The sequence below is a fragment of the Carcharhinus amblyrhynchos genome, chromosome 6, assembly GCF_965287045.1.
Source record: "Carcharhinus amblyrhynchos chromosome 6, sCarAmb.v2.hapA, whole genome shotgun sequence".
NCBI classification, from domain to species: domain Eukaryota; kingdom Metazoa; phylum Chordata; class Chondrichthyes; order Carcharhiniformes; family Carcharhinidae; genus Carcharhinus; species Carcharhinus amblyrhynchos.
The window spans coordinates 26,858,985-26,871,180 of NC_137329.1; the positions used below are offsets into that span (position 1 = coordinate 26,858,985).

The 12,196-nt window shown below is 46.2% G+C and overlaps 1 protein-coding gene across 6 annotated transcripts in view; it reads right to left on the minus strand.

The window, feature by feature from the left end:
• The window catches only part of LOC145343771 (AMP deaminase 3-like), a 58,917-nt gene that overhangs the window by 25,297 nt on the left and 21,424 nt on the right, over nucleotides 1-12,196 (minus strand). For all 6 annotated transcript variants that reach the window (XM_080190091.1, XM_080190090.1, XM_080190086.1 and 3 more), the window contains exons 5-8: nucleotides 9,916-10,135; nucleotides 7,718-7,847; nucleotides 4,200-4,394; nucleotides 1,367-1,498 (exon numbers count right to left, since the gene is read on the minus strand). In XM_080190091.1, coding sequence (XP_080046217.1) covers nucleotides 1,367-1,498; nucleotides 4,200-4,394; nucleotides 7,718-7,847; nucleotides 9,916-10,135 — 677 coding nt within the window. The remainder of the gene's footprint in view (nucleotides 1-1,366; nucleotides 1,499-4,199; nucleotides 4,395-7,717; nucleotides 7,848-9,915; nucleotides 10,136-12,196) is intronic.

Consider the following 12,196-nt stretch of genomic DNA (forward strand, 5'->3'; position numbering starts at 1 on the left):
GATTATGGTTGGTGCAGACTTGATGGGCCGAAGGGTCTCTTTCTGCACTGTAGGGTTCTATGATTCTATGAACACCTCATTCAAAAAATGGCACCTCCAACAGTGCAATTGGGAGGTCAGCCTGGATTACCTGGATTTTATTGAATAGTGGAGCAGGCTCAAGGATTGTCTCCTTATTTATCACATTGCTGAGTGTGGGAGCATACTTTTGATCTGATTTTGATTTGATTTATTATCGTCACATGTATTATACAGTGAAAAGTATTGTTTCTCGTGCGCACTATACAGACAAAGCATACCATTCATAGAGAAGGAAACGAGTGAGTGCAGAATGTAGTGTTACAGTCATAGCTAGGGTGTAGGGAAAGATCGACTTTATACAAGGTAGGTCCATTCAAAAGTCTGACTGCAGCAGGGAAGAAGCTGTTCTTGAGAAGGTTAATACGTGACCTCAGACTTTTGTATTTTTTTCCCAGCAGAAGAAGGTGGAAGAGAGAATATCCAGAATGTGTGGGCTCCTAGATCATGCTGGCTGCTTTGCCGAGGCAGCGGGAAGTGTAGACAGAGTCAATGGATGGGAGGCTGGTTTGCGTGATGGACTAGACTTCATTCATGACCCTTTGTAGTTTCTTGCTGTCTTGGACAGAGCAGGAGCCATACCAAGCTGTGATACAACCAGAAAGAATACTTTCTGTGGCGCACCTGTAAAAGTTGCTGAGAGTCATAGCTGACATGCCAATTTTCCTTAGTCTTCTGAGAAAATAGAGGCATTGGTGGGCTTTCTTAACTATGATGTTGGTGTGAAGGGACCGTGCACAAATTGGCTGCCACATTTCCTACACGAGTGCCTTCACTTGGAAAGTATTCCATTATCTATCAGGTGCTTTGAGACATTGAGACTGTGAATGATGATGTACAAATGCACACTCTTCCTTATCTTCCAGCATGCACCTGCTCTGTAACTTTTTGTTTAAAGTCCGCCTATTTCACTTACAAAGCATTTGCCCAGTCATTTCATAAGATAAGATGCTAAGACCATAATATTTGGAGCACAATTAGGCCATTTGGCCCATTGTGTTTGCTCTGCCATTCAATCATGGCTGATAAGTTTCTCAACACTATTCTCCCACCTTTTCCCCATAACTTTGATCCCTTTACCAACCAAAAACCTATTTATTTCTGTCTCAGATAGACTCAATGACTTGGTCTCCGCATCCTTCTGTGGCAATGAATTCCACAGTTTCGCCACCCTCTGGCTGAAGAAATTTCTCCTCAGCTCGATTCTAAAGGGTTGTCCCTTTATTCTAAGGCTGTGCCCTCAGATTTTAGTCTCTCCGAGCAATGGAAACATCATAAACGATCATACCTTGATGATTCGAGCAAAGTATTCTCCTTGCATGTAGTTGTCTGTCTTCAGGTAAAGATCCCTCAGTTCACTGGCACCGACTGGATTGTATTTGGCATTGAATTTATCAAATCGATGAAATGTCTGGCGACCCTGACAGAGAAATCCGTTTCCACAAATTAACCTTCTTCGATACACATTTCAAAAGATCAGTATTTTGAGAATACGAAAGTCATTTCCAAATTGCTTGGAAGTAGAGGAGGAGGCCATTCAGTTGATCGTACCTGCGCTAGCTCCCTGAAAGACCTATTTAATCACTCTCACTCACCTAGCTCTTCCACCACAAATTTCAACTGTTCAATCTCCCTGTGGGAATTACAACTGGATCTGCTCCCATTGTCCATTCAGGTAGCGCATTCCCCATCACAAGCCACTGTGTAAACAATGGTGTTGGGATTCCCTAGCCTTCCTGCGGCGTGTTTCTCGCAGCAGGAGTTGGTGTGCCGTTCACCGATGGTGGGATTTTTTTGGTTCCCACCACTGTCAACGGGATTCCCCTTTGACCAGAAAGTCCCAGTGGTGTAAACAGCCAGAGAATCCCAGCCAATATCTCTTCATCTCCCCCTGGTACTTTTGCAGATTCTCTTAAATCCTCTGGTTACTGACCCTCTGGCCACAGCTGCTCTTTACTGACTCTATCAGAACCATGCATAACTTTGAACACCTCTCCTTGATCTCCTTTTAATCTTATCCATTTTAAGAACAACACAGCCTCTCCAGTCTTTTCATAGTCCCACATCCCTGGTGCCATTCTAGTAAATCTTTGCTTTTAAGACCATTATTAATATCCCTATGTCCCCCTTACCTTCAGGCCTTGGTTTTAGTCCAAGCCAGAGTAACAGCTTGGTTCTGTCCTTTACCAATCTTTGTAATCTGGATCCATTTTACATTGAGCATTAATCTTATCTCTTCTCCCTTCTTCTTTCAGCCTCTCCCATTTTACTTGTGGGTTGCTACAGTGCTGGCTGACCACACCTTCTCCATTTCCTTTTGCCTTCCATGTTCCTTAATATCTATCTCTTTGACCAATACTTTGCTCACTTGTCCTAATATCTCTTTATAGGGCTCAAAGTTAATGTTTTGTTGGATTACACTCTTGTGAAGAGCTTGGGACATTATACCATGTGAAAACCACGGAGACTAACTATTCCCCACCGACATTCAGAAAGTCTTACCATCATTGAACCCCTCACTACTCAAATCCTAGGAAGAGGGGGTTTACCATTGACCAGAAACTGAACTGGACCAGCCACATAAGTACGGTGAATACCAGAGCAGTTCAGAAGCTGGGAATTGTGCATCAAGTAACTCACCTTCTGATTCCACAAAACCTGTCCAATGTCTACAAGGCACAAGGCAGGAGTGCAATGGAAGGCTCTCCACTTGCCTGGATGGGTGAAGTCACAACACTACACTTTTTTTGGATACTAAGGGAATCAAGAACTGAAGGAATAGGGCGGGTACATGGAGTTAAAGTATATCCATGATCCTGTTGAATGGTGGAGCAGGCTCGATGGCCTAGTCCTCATAGAAATCATAGAATCCCGACAGTATAGACGGAGTCCATTTGGCCCACTGAGTCTGCGCTGACAACAATCCCACCCCAGGCCCTATCCGCACAATCCCACACATTTACTCCGCTAATCCCTCTGACCTACACATCCCAGGACGTTTGCATTTATCATGGCCAATGCACCTAACCTGCACATCTTTGGAGTGTGGGAGGAAACTGGAGCCCCCGGAGGAAACCCATGCAAACACAGGGAGCACTTCACAGTCACCCAAGGCTGGAATTGAACCCGATTCCTTGGTGCTGTGAGGCACCAGTGCTAACCACTGTGCCGCCCCTGTTACTATAATCCTGTTACTACTTACTTTGTTAAAGACTTTCAGCACCATCCGAGACAAAGCAGCCCATGTGATCAGCAGCTACTCACTCCCTCCACATCAGCACAGTGTGCAGCAAAACACTGCACTGTAGCAACACTTCAAAACTCCTACTGAATCTTGAAAATGCAAGGCCTCTACAACCGAGGAGCACGGGGTGTAATTCTCCTATCCTGGAACTACATCCCATGGCGGGGTGGGAACATGGAGTGTTTCCCTCTCTGGAGGGCAGTGGGAAAACATGGCAAATCTTCCGGCCCTGACTTCAACCACAGCGACCGGGTGCTTTGCGCCATATTCGCCGGTGGGGCAGGTCTGATGGCTTATTGTTCACCGTCGCATCCGGGCGCCATATTGAAAAGTCCAAAGTCACTGACCGACTATTGAGGAAGGAAGACAGACCTCTCGAGAGATGTTCTGAGACGAGGAGATGGACCTCCGCTGGGACAACCTAATCTGGAAGATGCGCCCGTAGACGGATCATTAACCCAGTGGGTTTCCCAATCTCCATGGCGTGCACCAACGGAGAATCCCGCTGGAAATTCACAATGGGCTTCCTGATGAACGTAACCCACCCTGAACCTGCTGACAGGAGCATGGGAGAATTCCGCCCATCAAACAGCGTTACCTGAAAATTCCTGTAAAACCACAGATCTTCCCGAGTTGGAACCCTTTTGGCTGTTCCTTCACTGTCACTGGGTCAGAATCCTGAGACTCCCTTCCTCACAATACTGTGGGTGTGCCCACACCACATAGACCGCAGTGGTTAAACGCTGCGGCACACCACTCAGCGGTAATTACAAATGGGTAATAAATACCAGCCGTGCCAACCATTTAAATAAAATGCACGAAAGGCAAATTATTAACGTTATAAACACAACGGCAAAAGTGGAAAATTGGGTCTTACTGCGTGTACGTCCAGTGAATCGACAGTCAGATCATAGGGGTCCATGTTGAGACTTGCAAACACCTCTTTCAGAGTCAGTTTGCGTCCTTTCTTCTCCAGCACAATTCGATCAGCCTCAGTTTTGTTAGTATGCTGAATAAACTTCAGCAAATGTTTCTGACTCATGCAGGCAGCAGCGTGAATGTGAGTGTCCACCTGGGGTGAGAATGTCAGGGTTACAATCCAGACAACAGCAACAGTTCATACATTAAACAGAAAAATGGCGATAGACAGCAGTAGATACAAACGCACTGTATAACAACGAACATGGACACGGGCCACATTCTCTAGTTCCCCGTCTACAGGGGGACACACAGCCCATTTCCCCCTCTAGAGATGGGCACAGTCCCCATTTCCCCCTCCGGAGAGGGGGGAAACAGTCCCCATTTCCCCCTCCGGAGAGGGGGGAAACAGTCCCCATTTCCCCCTCCGGAGAGGGGGGAAACAGTCCCCATTTCCCCCTCCGGAGAGGGGGAACAGTCCCCATTTCCCCCTCCGGAGAGGGGGGAAACAGTCCCCATTTCCCCCTCCGGAGAGGGGGGAAACAGTCCCCATTTCCCCCTCCAGAGAGGGGGAAAACAGTCCCCATTTCTCCATGCGTTTTAATGAGATTCCGCAGGTTCAATTCTTCCCCTTGCTGCTGATGATAATACTCTCATCCCACCACCCAGAGAATTTCAACTTCAACTTTGCTTGAAGTCGCGCTGTGTGTTAGTGGTAACAAAATAATTCACAGTAAATCTAAAACCCTTGTTTGTTATTTAAAATGTGATCTCCTCCAATTTATTTTAATTAAATTTAAATCCTCCATGGACAGAGCAGATGTAATTAACACATGTAAATTTTCTGGTCCTGTCAGATCCAACCCCCAAGTTCCCTCCTCTCCTCGACAAGTGTTGAAAGGATCCATCAGTTAACTGTTTCTCTTATTTCCATTCTGGAATGTGACACATGGAGCGTTTACACACAGACAGTCAGCAGATCAAATCTAAATATAGACCCAACATATCCAAGACATGTTTACTTCAAAACACATATAGGCTAATATCTTTGGGTTAATGTAAAGCAATTAAACTAATTCCAGCACAGGACAGAAATAAAAGACCCAATTTATGGGTAACATGAGATCTGACGGGCAGCAATGAGATAAGTAACCAATTAATCTGAATCCACCTACTTCATACATCTTAAAATCTTTATGGTCACTTTGGATTAACATAACACCTGAAATACAGCATGTCTGACAATGCCTCAGACAGCACAGTGCAGCGCTCCCTCAGTACTGACCCTCTGACAGTGCAGCGCTCCCTCAGTACTGACCCTCTGACAGTGCAGCGCTCCCTCAGTACTGACCCTCTGACAGTGCAGCGCTCCCTCAGTACTGACCCTCTGACAGTGCAGCGCTCCCTCAGTACTGACCCTCTGACAGTGCAGCGCTCCCTCAGTACTGACCCTCTGACAGTGCAGCGCTCCCTCAGTACTGACCCTCTGACAGTGCAGCGCTCCCTCAGTACTGACCCTCTGACAGTGCAGCGCTCCCTCAGTACTGACCCTCTGACAGTGCAGCGCTCCCTCAGTACTGACCCTCTGACAGTGCAGCGCTCCCTCAGTACTGACCCTCTGACAGTGCAGCGCTCCCTCAGTACTGACCCTCTGACAGTGCAGCGCTCCCTCAGTACTGACCCTCTGACAGTGCAGCGCTCCCTCAGTACTGACCCTCTGACAGTGCAGCGCTCCCTCAGTACTGACCCTCTGACAGTGCAGCGCTCCCTCAGTACTCTTTTCCTACAGTGCAGCACTCCCTCAGTACTGACCCTCTGACAGTGCAGCAGTCCCTCAGTACTCTTTTCCTACAGTGCAGCACTCCATCAGTACTGACCCTCTGACAGTGCAGCACTCCCTCAGTACTGACCCACTGACAGTGCAGCGCTCCCTCAGTACTGACCCTCTGACAGTGCAGCGCTCCCTCAGTACTGACCCTCTGACAGTGCAGCGCTCCCTCAGTACTGACCCTCTGACAGTGCAGCGCTCCCTCAGTACTGACCCTCTGACAGTGCAGCGCTCCCTCAGTGCTGACCCTCTGACAGTGCAGCACTCCCTCAGTACTGACCCTCTGACAGTGCAGCGCTCCCTCAGTACTCCTTTCCTACAGTGCAGCACTCCATCAGCACTGTCCCTCTGACAGCTTAATGCCCCTCAGAATAGAAAATGTTAACAGTTCAGCCCCTTCAATGTGGGAAAATTTGAGCGATCTCTTCTAGGAAGAGGGGTGAGACCTAGATTTGGTTGGATGATGGACATCACAAAGCAGTTGCAGACAAGCTACAGTGGATGTATGAGAATGACTCAGCATGCCATACCATAACAGCAGATCTCCTGGTCGGAATATTACGGACAGCAGTCACAGCAAGAATCAATCACACAGGAATAAATAATCCTGTCCACCTGCAGCTTCTCAGTGCAACTGGAGATGGACAATAAATATCGGCCTTGTCAACAGTGCTATGGGAAGATTACTGTAACATCGTACTGTTGAATTGTACTGAGTATGGTTTACTAAATAGAATGGAACACCTGCTCCCACCTCAATTATCCTTTTGTGATAGCAAATTCCACATCCTCACAACTCTCTGGATCAAGAGGTTTCTCCTGAGTTCCCCGTAGCATTGATTGTGATTCATTTTATATTCAGAACTGTTGCAGGATCACAATCTGCACAAGAAAGAGCAACATGCCCTCCCCCCCACACCCCCCACCCTCCACGGCTGCCCAGATGATGAATGGGATGGAAAGGATAGAGGTGGAGAGACTCTTCCCGCTCAGAAAGGACAGTAGGACTAGGGGGCACAGCCTCAAGATAAAGGCGGGGGGGGGCCAGTTTAGAACAGAGTTGAGGAAGAATTTCTTCACTCAAAGGGTGGTGAATCTCTGGAATTCTCTGCCCATTGACGTGGTGGAGGCTACCTCGCTAAATATTTTTAAGAAGCAGCTTGATGGGTTTTTGATAAGAGAGGGGATTAAGGGTTATGGGGAGAGGGCGGGAATGTGGAACTGAGCCACGACAGATCAGCCATGATCTTATTGAATGGCGGGGCAGGCTCGAAGGGCTAGATGGCCTACTCCTGCTCCTATTTCTTATGTTCTTATAAAAGCTAAAAGTTAAAGTTAATTAGTCAAAAGTAAGGCTTACATTAACACTGCAATGAAGTTACTGTGAAGTTCCCCTAGTTGCCACAATCTGGCGCCAGTTCGGGTCAATGCACCTAACCAGCACGTCTTTCAGTCTGTGGGAGGAAACTAGAGCACCCGGAGGAAACCCACACAGACACAAGGAGAATGTGCAAACTCCACACAGTGACCCAAGCCGGGAATCGAACCCAGGTCCCTGGGGCGGTGAAGCAGCAGTGCTAACCACTGTGCTACCAGATATTTCCTGGTGTGGGAAATAATATTCCTCTTTAGCTCTCCGGCTGCGTTACCTTCCTGACATTGTAGAAATCCCGATGGGGCACACTTTTCAGCTCCCGAAGTTCTGCCATTTCATTTAACATCTCATGCAAGTAGAACTTTGATCCTAAGAAGTTTAACCTCCTGTGGCAGTACGTCTTCCTGTGAAAGAAGTGTGATTAGATCTGGACAGTTTGAACATTCGATTGAAATCCTGTCTTGCATAAGTTAACTTCAAACTCCAAAAAGAACTCTCTAATTAAATAACATTCTTCTCCTTTTCTAAGCGTTCAGCCTGAATTTGGAATTGTCCCATTGCACCCAAATCTCCCCCATTTTCCTCTAACACTCAGTATATAATTATGGGATGCCAAGGGAGAGTGGGTATGGACAAAACCCATCTCATTGAGACGTATAAGATGATGAATGGGATGGATAGGATAGAGGTGGAGAGACTCTTCCCGCTCAAAAAAGACAGTAGGACTAGGGGGCACAGCCTCAAGATAAAGGGGAGGCGGTTTAGAACGGAGTTGAGGAGGAACTTCTTCACTCAAAGGGTGGTGAATCTCTGGAATTCTCTGCCCGTTGAAGTGGTGGAGGCTGCCTCGCTAAATATTTTTAAGAAGCGGGTTGATGGGTTCTTGATAAGAGAGGGGATTAAGGGTTATGGGGAGAGGGCGGGAAAGTGGAACTGAGCCACAACAGATCAGCCATGATCTTATTGAATGGCGAGGCAGGCTCGAAGGGCTAGATAGCCTACTCCTGCTCCTATTTCTTATGTTCTTATGTTCTTATGAAAGTACACAGTGCACTCTGATGCTTTAGTTTAAAGTCTAGATTTTGAATTGAAACATTAATGCTGGGTCAATTTTATTGAATCGAATCAGGTAGTTTGAATAATATGGTAAAAAGAGGCAGGTTTCCACCGCACATTGTCAATGTCAAATAAAGGATTGGATTTATTCTCAGTTAAAGGCTGTTAACTGTTCAATATACTGTGTTCAGCTAGAGTCAGAACTCCTTTGACCATGCAGCAGCACATACCATCCAACAGTAAGCAATGGACAAAATCCAAACCTCAGCTCACAGGTAGCAGATAACATTCACACTACACAGCCAGGCAAAGGCAACCCCCCACTAAAAAATTAACACACTGAACTACACCCAGTCTATTCTACAGTATACTAACTCACCGTAATACACCCAGTCTATTCTACAGTATACTAACACACCGTAATACACCCAGTCTATTCTACAGTATACTAACACACCGTAATACACCCAGTCTATTCTACAGTATACTAACACACTGAACTACACCCAGTCTATTCTACAGTATACTAACACACCGTAATACACCCAGTCTATACTACAGTATATTAACACACTGCACTACACCCTGTCTATACTACAGTATATTAACACACTGAACTACACCCAGTCTATTCTACAGTATGTTAACACACTGCACTACACCCTGTCTATTCTACAGTATATTAACACACTGAACTACGCCCAATCTACTCTACAGTATATTAACACACTGAACTACGCCCAGTCTATTCTACAGTATATTAACACACTGCACTACACCCTGTCTATACTACAGCATATTAACACACTGCACTACACCCTGTCTATTCTACAGTATATTAACACACTGTAATACAGCCAGTCTATTCTACAGTATATTAACACACTGTAATACACCCAGTCTATACTACAGCATATTAACACACTGAACTACGCCCAGTCTATTCTACAGTATATTAACACACTGAACTACACCCAGTCTATTCTACAGTATATTAACACACTGAACTACACCCAGTCTATTCTACAGTATATTAACACACTGAACTACACCCAGTCTATTCTACAGTATATTAACACACTGCCCTACACCCTGTCTATACTAATGTATATTAACACACTGCAGTACGCCCAGTCTATTCTACAGTATATTAACACACTGAACTACACCCAGTCTATTCTACAGTATATTAACACACCGTAATACAGCCAGTCTATTCTACAGTATATTAACATGCTATAATACAGCCAGTCTATTCTACAGTATATTAACACACTGAACTACACCCAGTCTATTCTACAGTATATTAACACACTGTAATACACCCAGTCTATTAACACACTGTAATACACCCAGTCTATTCTACAGTATATTAACACACTGTAATACACCCAATCTGTTCTACAGTAGACTTACGTGGGCCCATCTGCAATCAGGGCAAGCACATGATTTAGGTCCAGCGTAAAGGTCTGCAGATCCGGATAAGGAAGACTTTTGGGTTCATCCTGTTCCAGCATCTCCTTATTTTCATAAACAAAGATGATTCCTTCCTTCATCCTGGCCACATATTCCAGATTGTCTGGAGCGTCACTGAGGTCATACGGATCCTCACCATCCCGGGGGGGTGGATGGGAATCTGTTCAATGTGAGCAAGCAGCAGTTAGTTGCAAATCACCGTTTCCATTAATAATCTACCCAGTAGAATCGCTACAATGCAGAAGGAGGCCATTTGGCCCATCAAGTCTGCACTGACAACAATCCCACCCAGGCCCTATTCCCGCAACCCCACATACTTATCCTGCTAGTCCCCTGACACTAGGGTCAATTTAGCATGGCCAATCCACCTAACCTGTATATCTTTGGACTGTGGAAGGAAACCGGAGCACCCGGAGGAAACCCACGCAGACATGGGGAGAATGTGCAAACTCCACACAGACAGTGACCCCCGGCTGGAACCCGGGTCCCTGGCACTGTGAGGCAGTAGTGCTAATCACTGTGCCCCCGTGCCACTTGTGGGCTGAATTTTATCCTGAGGGTGGGGTTTCCTGGTCTACCAATGTACACGTCAGGGGTGAACGGCCCAAATTTGGCTGGCTTGCTCTGCAGCCATTTAACACCATCAGGTCATTAATTGGTGGGAAGAAAGACTTCCGCCCCCAACATGGAAGAAACCCACCTCCTCGAGCTGCCAGCCAATCAGATGAGCAGCAAGCCTGCAGTACCAGCAGTGACCACTGGTGCAGCAATCCCAGAGGGAAGCGAGTCGCAATGGAGCCTGGCGTCTCACCAGGCTGGCAGGCCCTGGCGAGCGTGGGATGAGGAATGTGGGCTATGTCAGGGTGGACAGGGCAGGGGTGGGGTAATGTGGGAGAGGACTACCTTAGGAAGGTTTCCAAAGATCACAGGACTCTGTACAGGAGCCATCCTCCTTACCTTGCCACCAGTCTGCCCAGTGAAACATGGCTGTGGACAAGACCCACAGTGGTGGGGGGGCAGGGCCATAAGTGGCCATTAATTAGCTACTTGGGGGCCTCAACGGGTTCATGGTGAGGCTTTCCAATGCCTGCTCTGCTGCAAACAAAATTGCAGAGAGGTGGGGGCAGGTGGGTTGGCAATGGCACTGTTGGCATAGTTGCCGATTTTATAACCTCCCCTTCACCCTCTCTAAACCTGCCATTCCATTCCTGGGTGAATAATAAATTTCAGCCCCAGAGGTCCAAAGTCACCTGTTTCTCCCAACCACAGTACACTAGGCAGATGTCATGCCTCCAGTTACTCATAGCCTGAATGGCTAATACTGGGTTATTCAATCAGTAAAAAGTCTGACAACACCAGGTTTTAGTCCAACCAATTTATTTGATAATAGACTCACAAGCTTTCGAGGTTTCCCTCTTCGTCAGGTGAATGGAGAGTTCTGGCCTCAGACAGAGCATATAAAGTACAGACAGTTTAGAGATTACTGATTGGAATGCGCATTCTAATCAGTAATCTCTAAACTGTCTGTGCTTTATATGCTCTGTCTGAGGCCAGAACTCTCCATTCACCTGACGAAGAGGGAAACCTCGAAAGCTTGTGAGTCTATTATCAAATAAATCGGTTGGACTAAAACCTGGTGTTGTCAGACTTTTTACTGTGTTTACACCAGTCCAACGCTAGCATACCCACATCATTATTCAATCAGGCCACACTCACTCCCTGCTCTCTATTGATATTGGTCTGACACTCCAAGATTTTCTGATTACCCAAAGCACTTTTCCTTACTTGCCAAAGTGTAACTGTGTCAGACTTTTATGAGAGTTGATGCTAAGCTTAAGAAGTTAAATTATCAGGAGAGGCTTCATGAACTTGTTTGTATTCCTTCGAGTTTTTGTATTCCCTGGTTAAGCAACATTTTGATTTTAAAACTCTTATCCTGGTTTTCAAATTTCCCTCCATGGTCTCAATTCTCCCCACCTCTCTAGTCTCTTCCAGTTCCACAGCCAATGTTCCCTTTAATTTTTCTTGCAGTGGATGGACTATTCATTGGTCATTTTTAAATTTATTTGCACTGCCATGCACTTAATATGGTCAACTTGTCCTTGGGCCTGCATAGGAATGTCTGGGTTGCTATATGGTCTGGTTCCAATCTGAAAAAAGTAGTTCTGCTTTTTGGTGTGAGCCTCTGGTTGCTAAGCAAATAGCTCAGTTTTTAAAAACC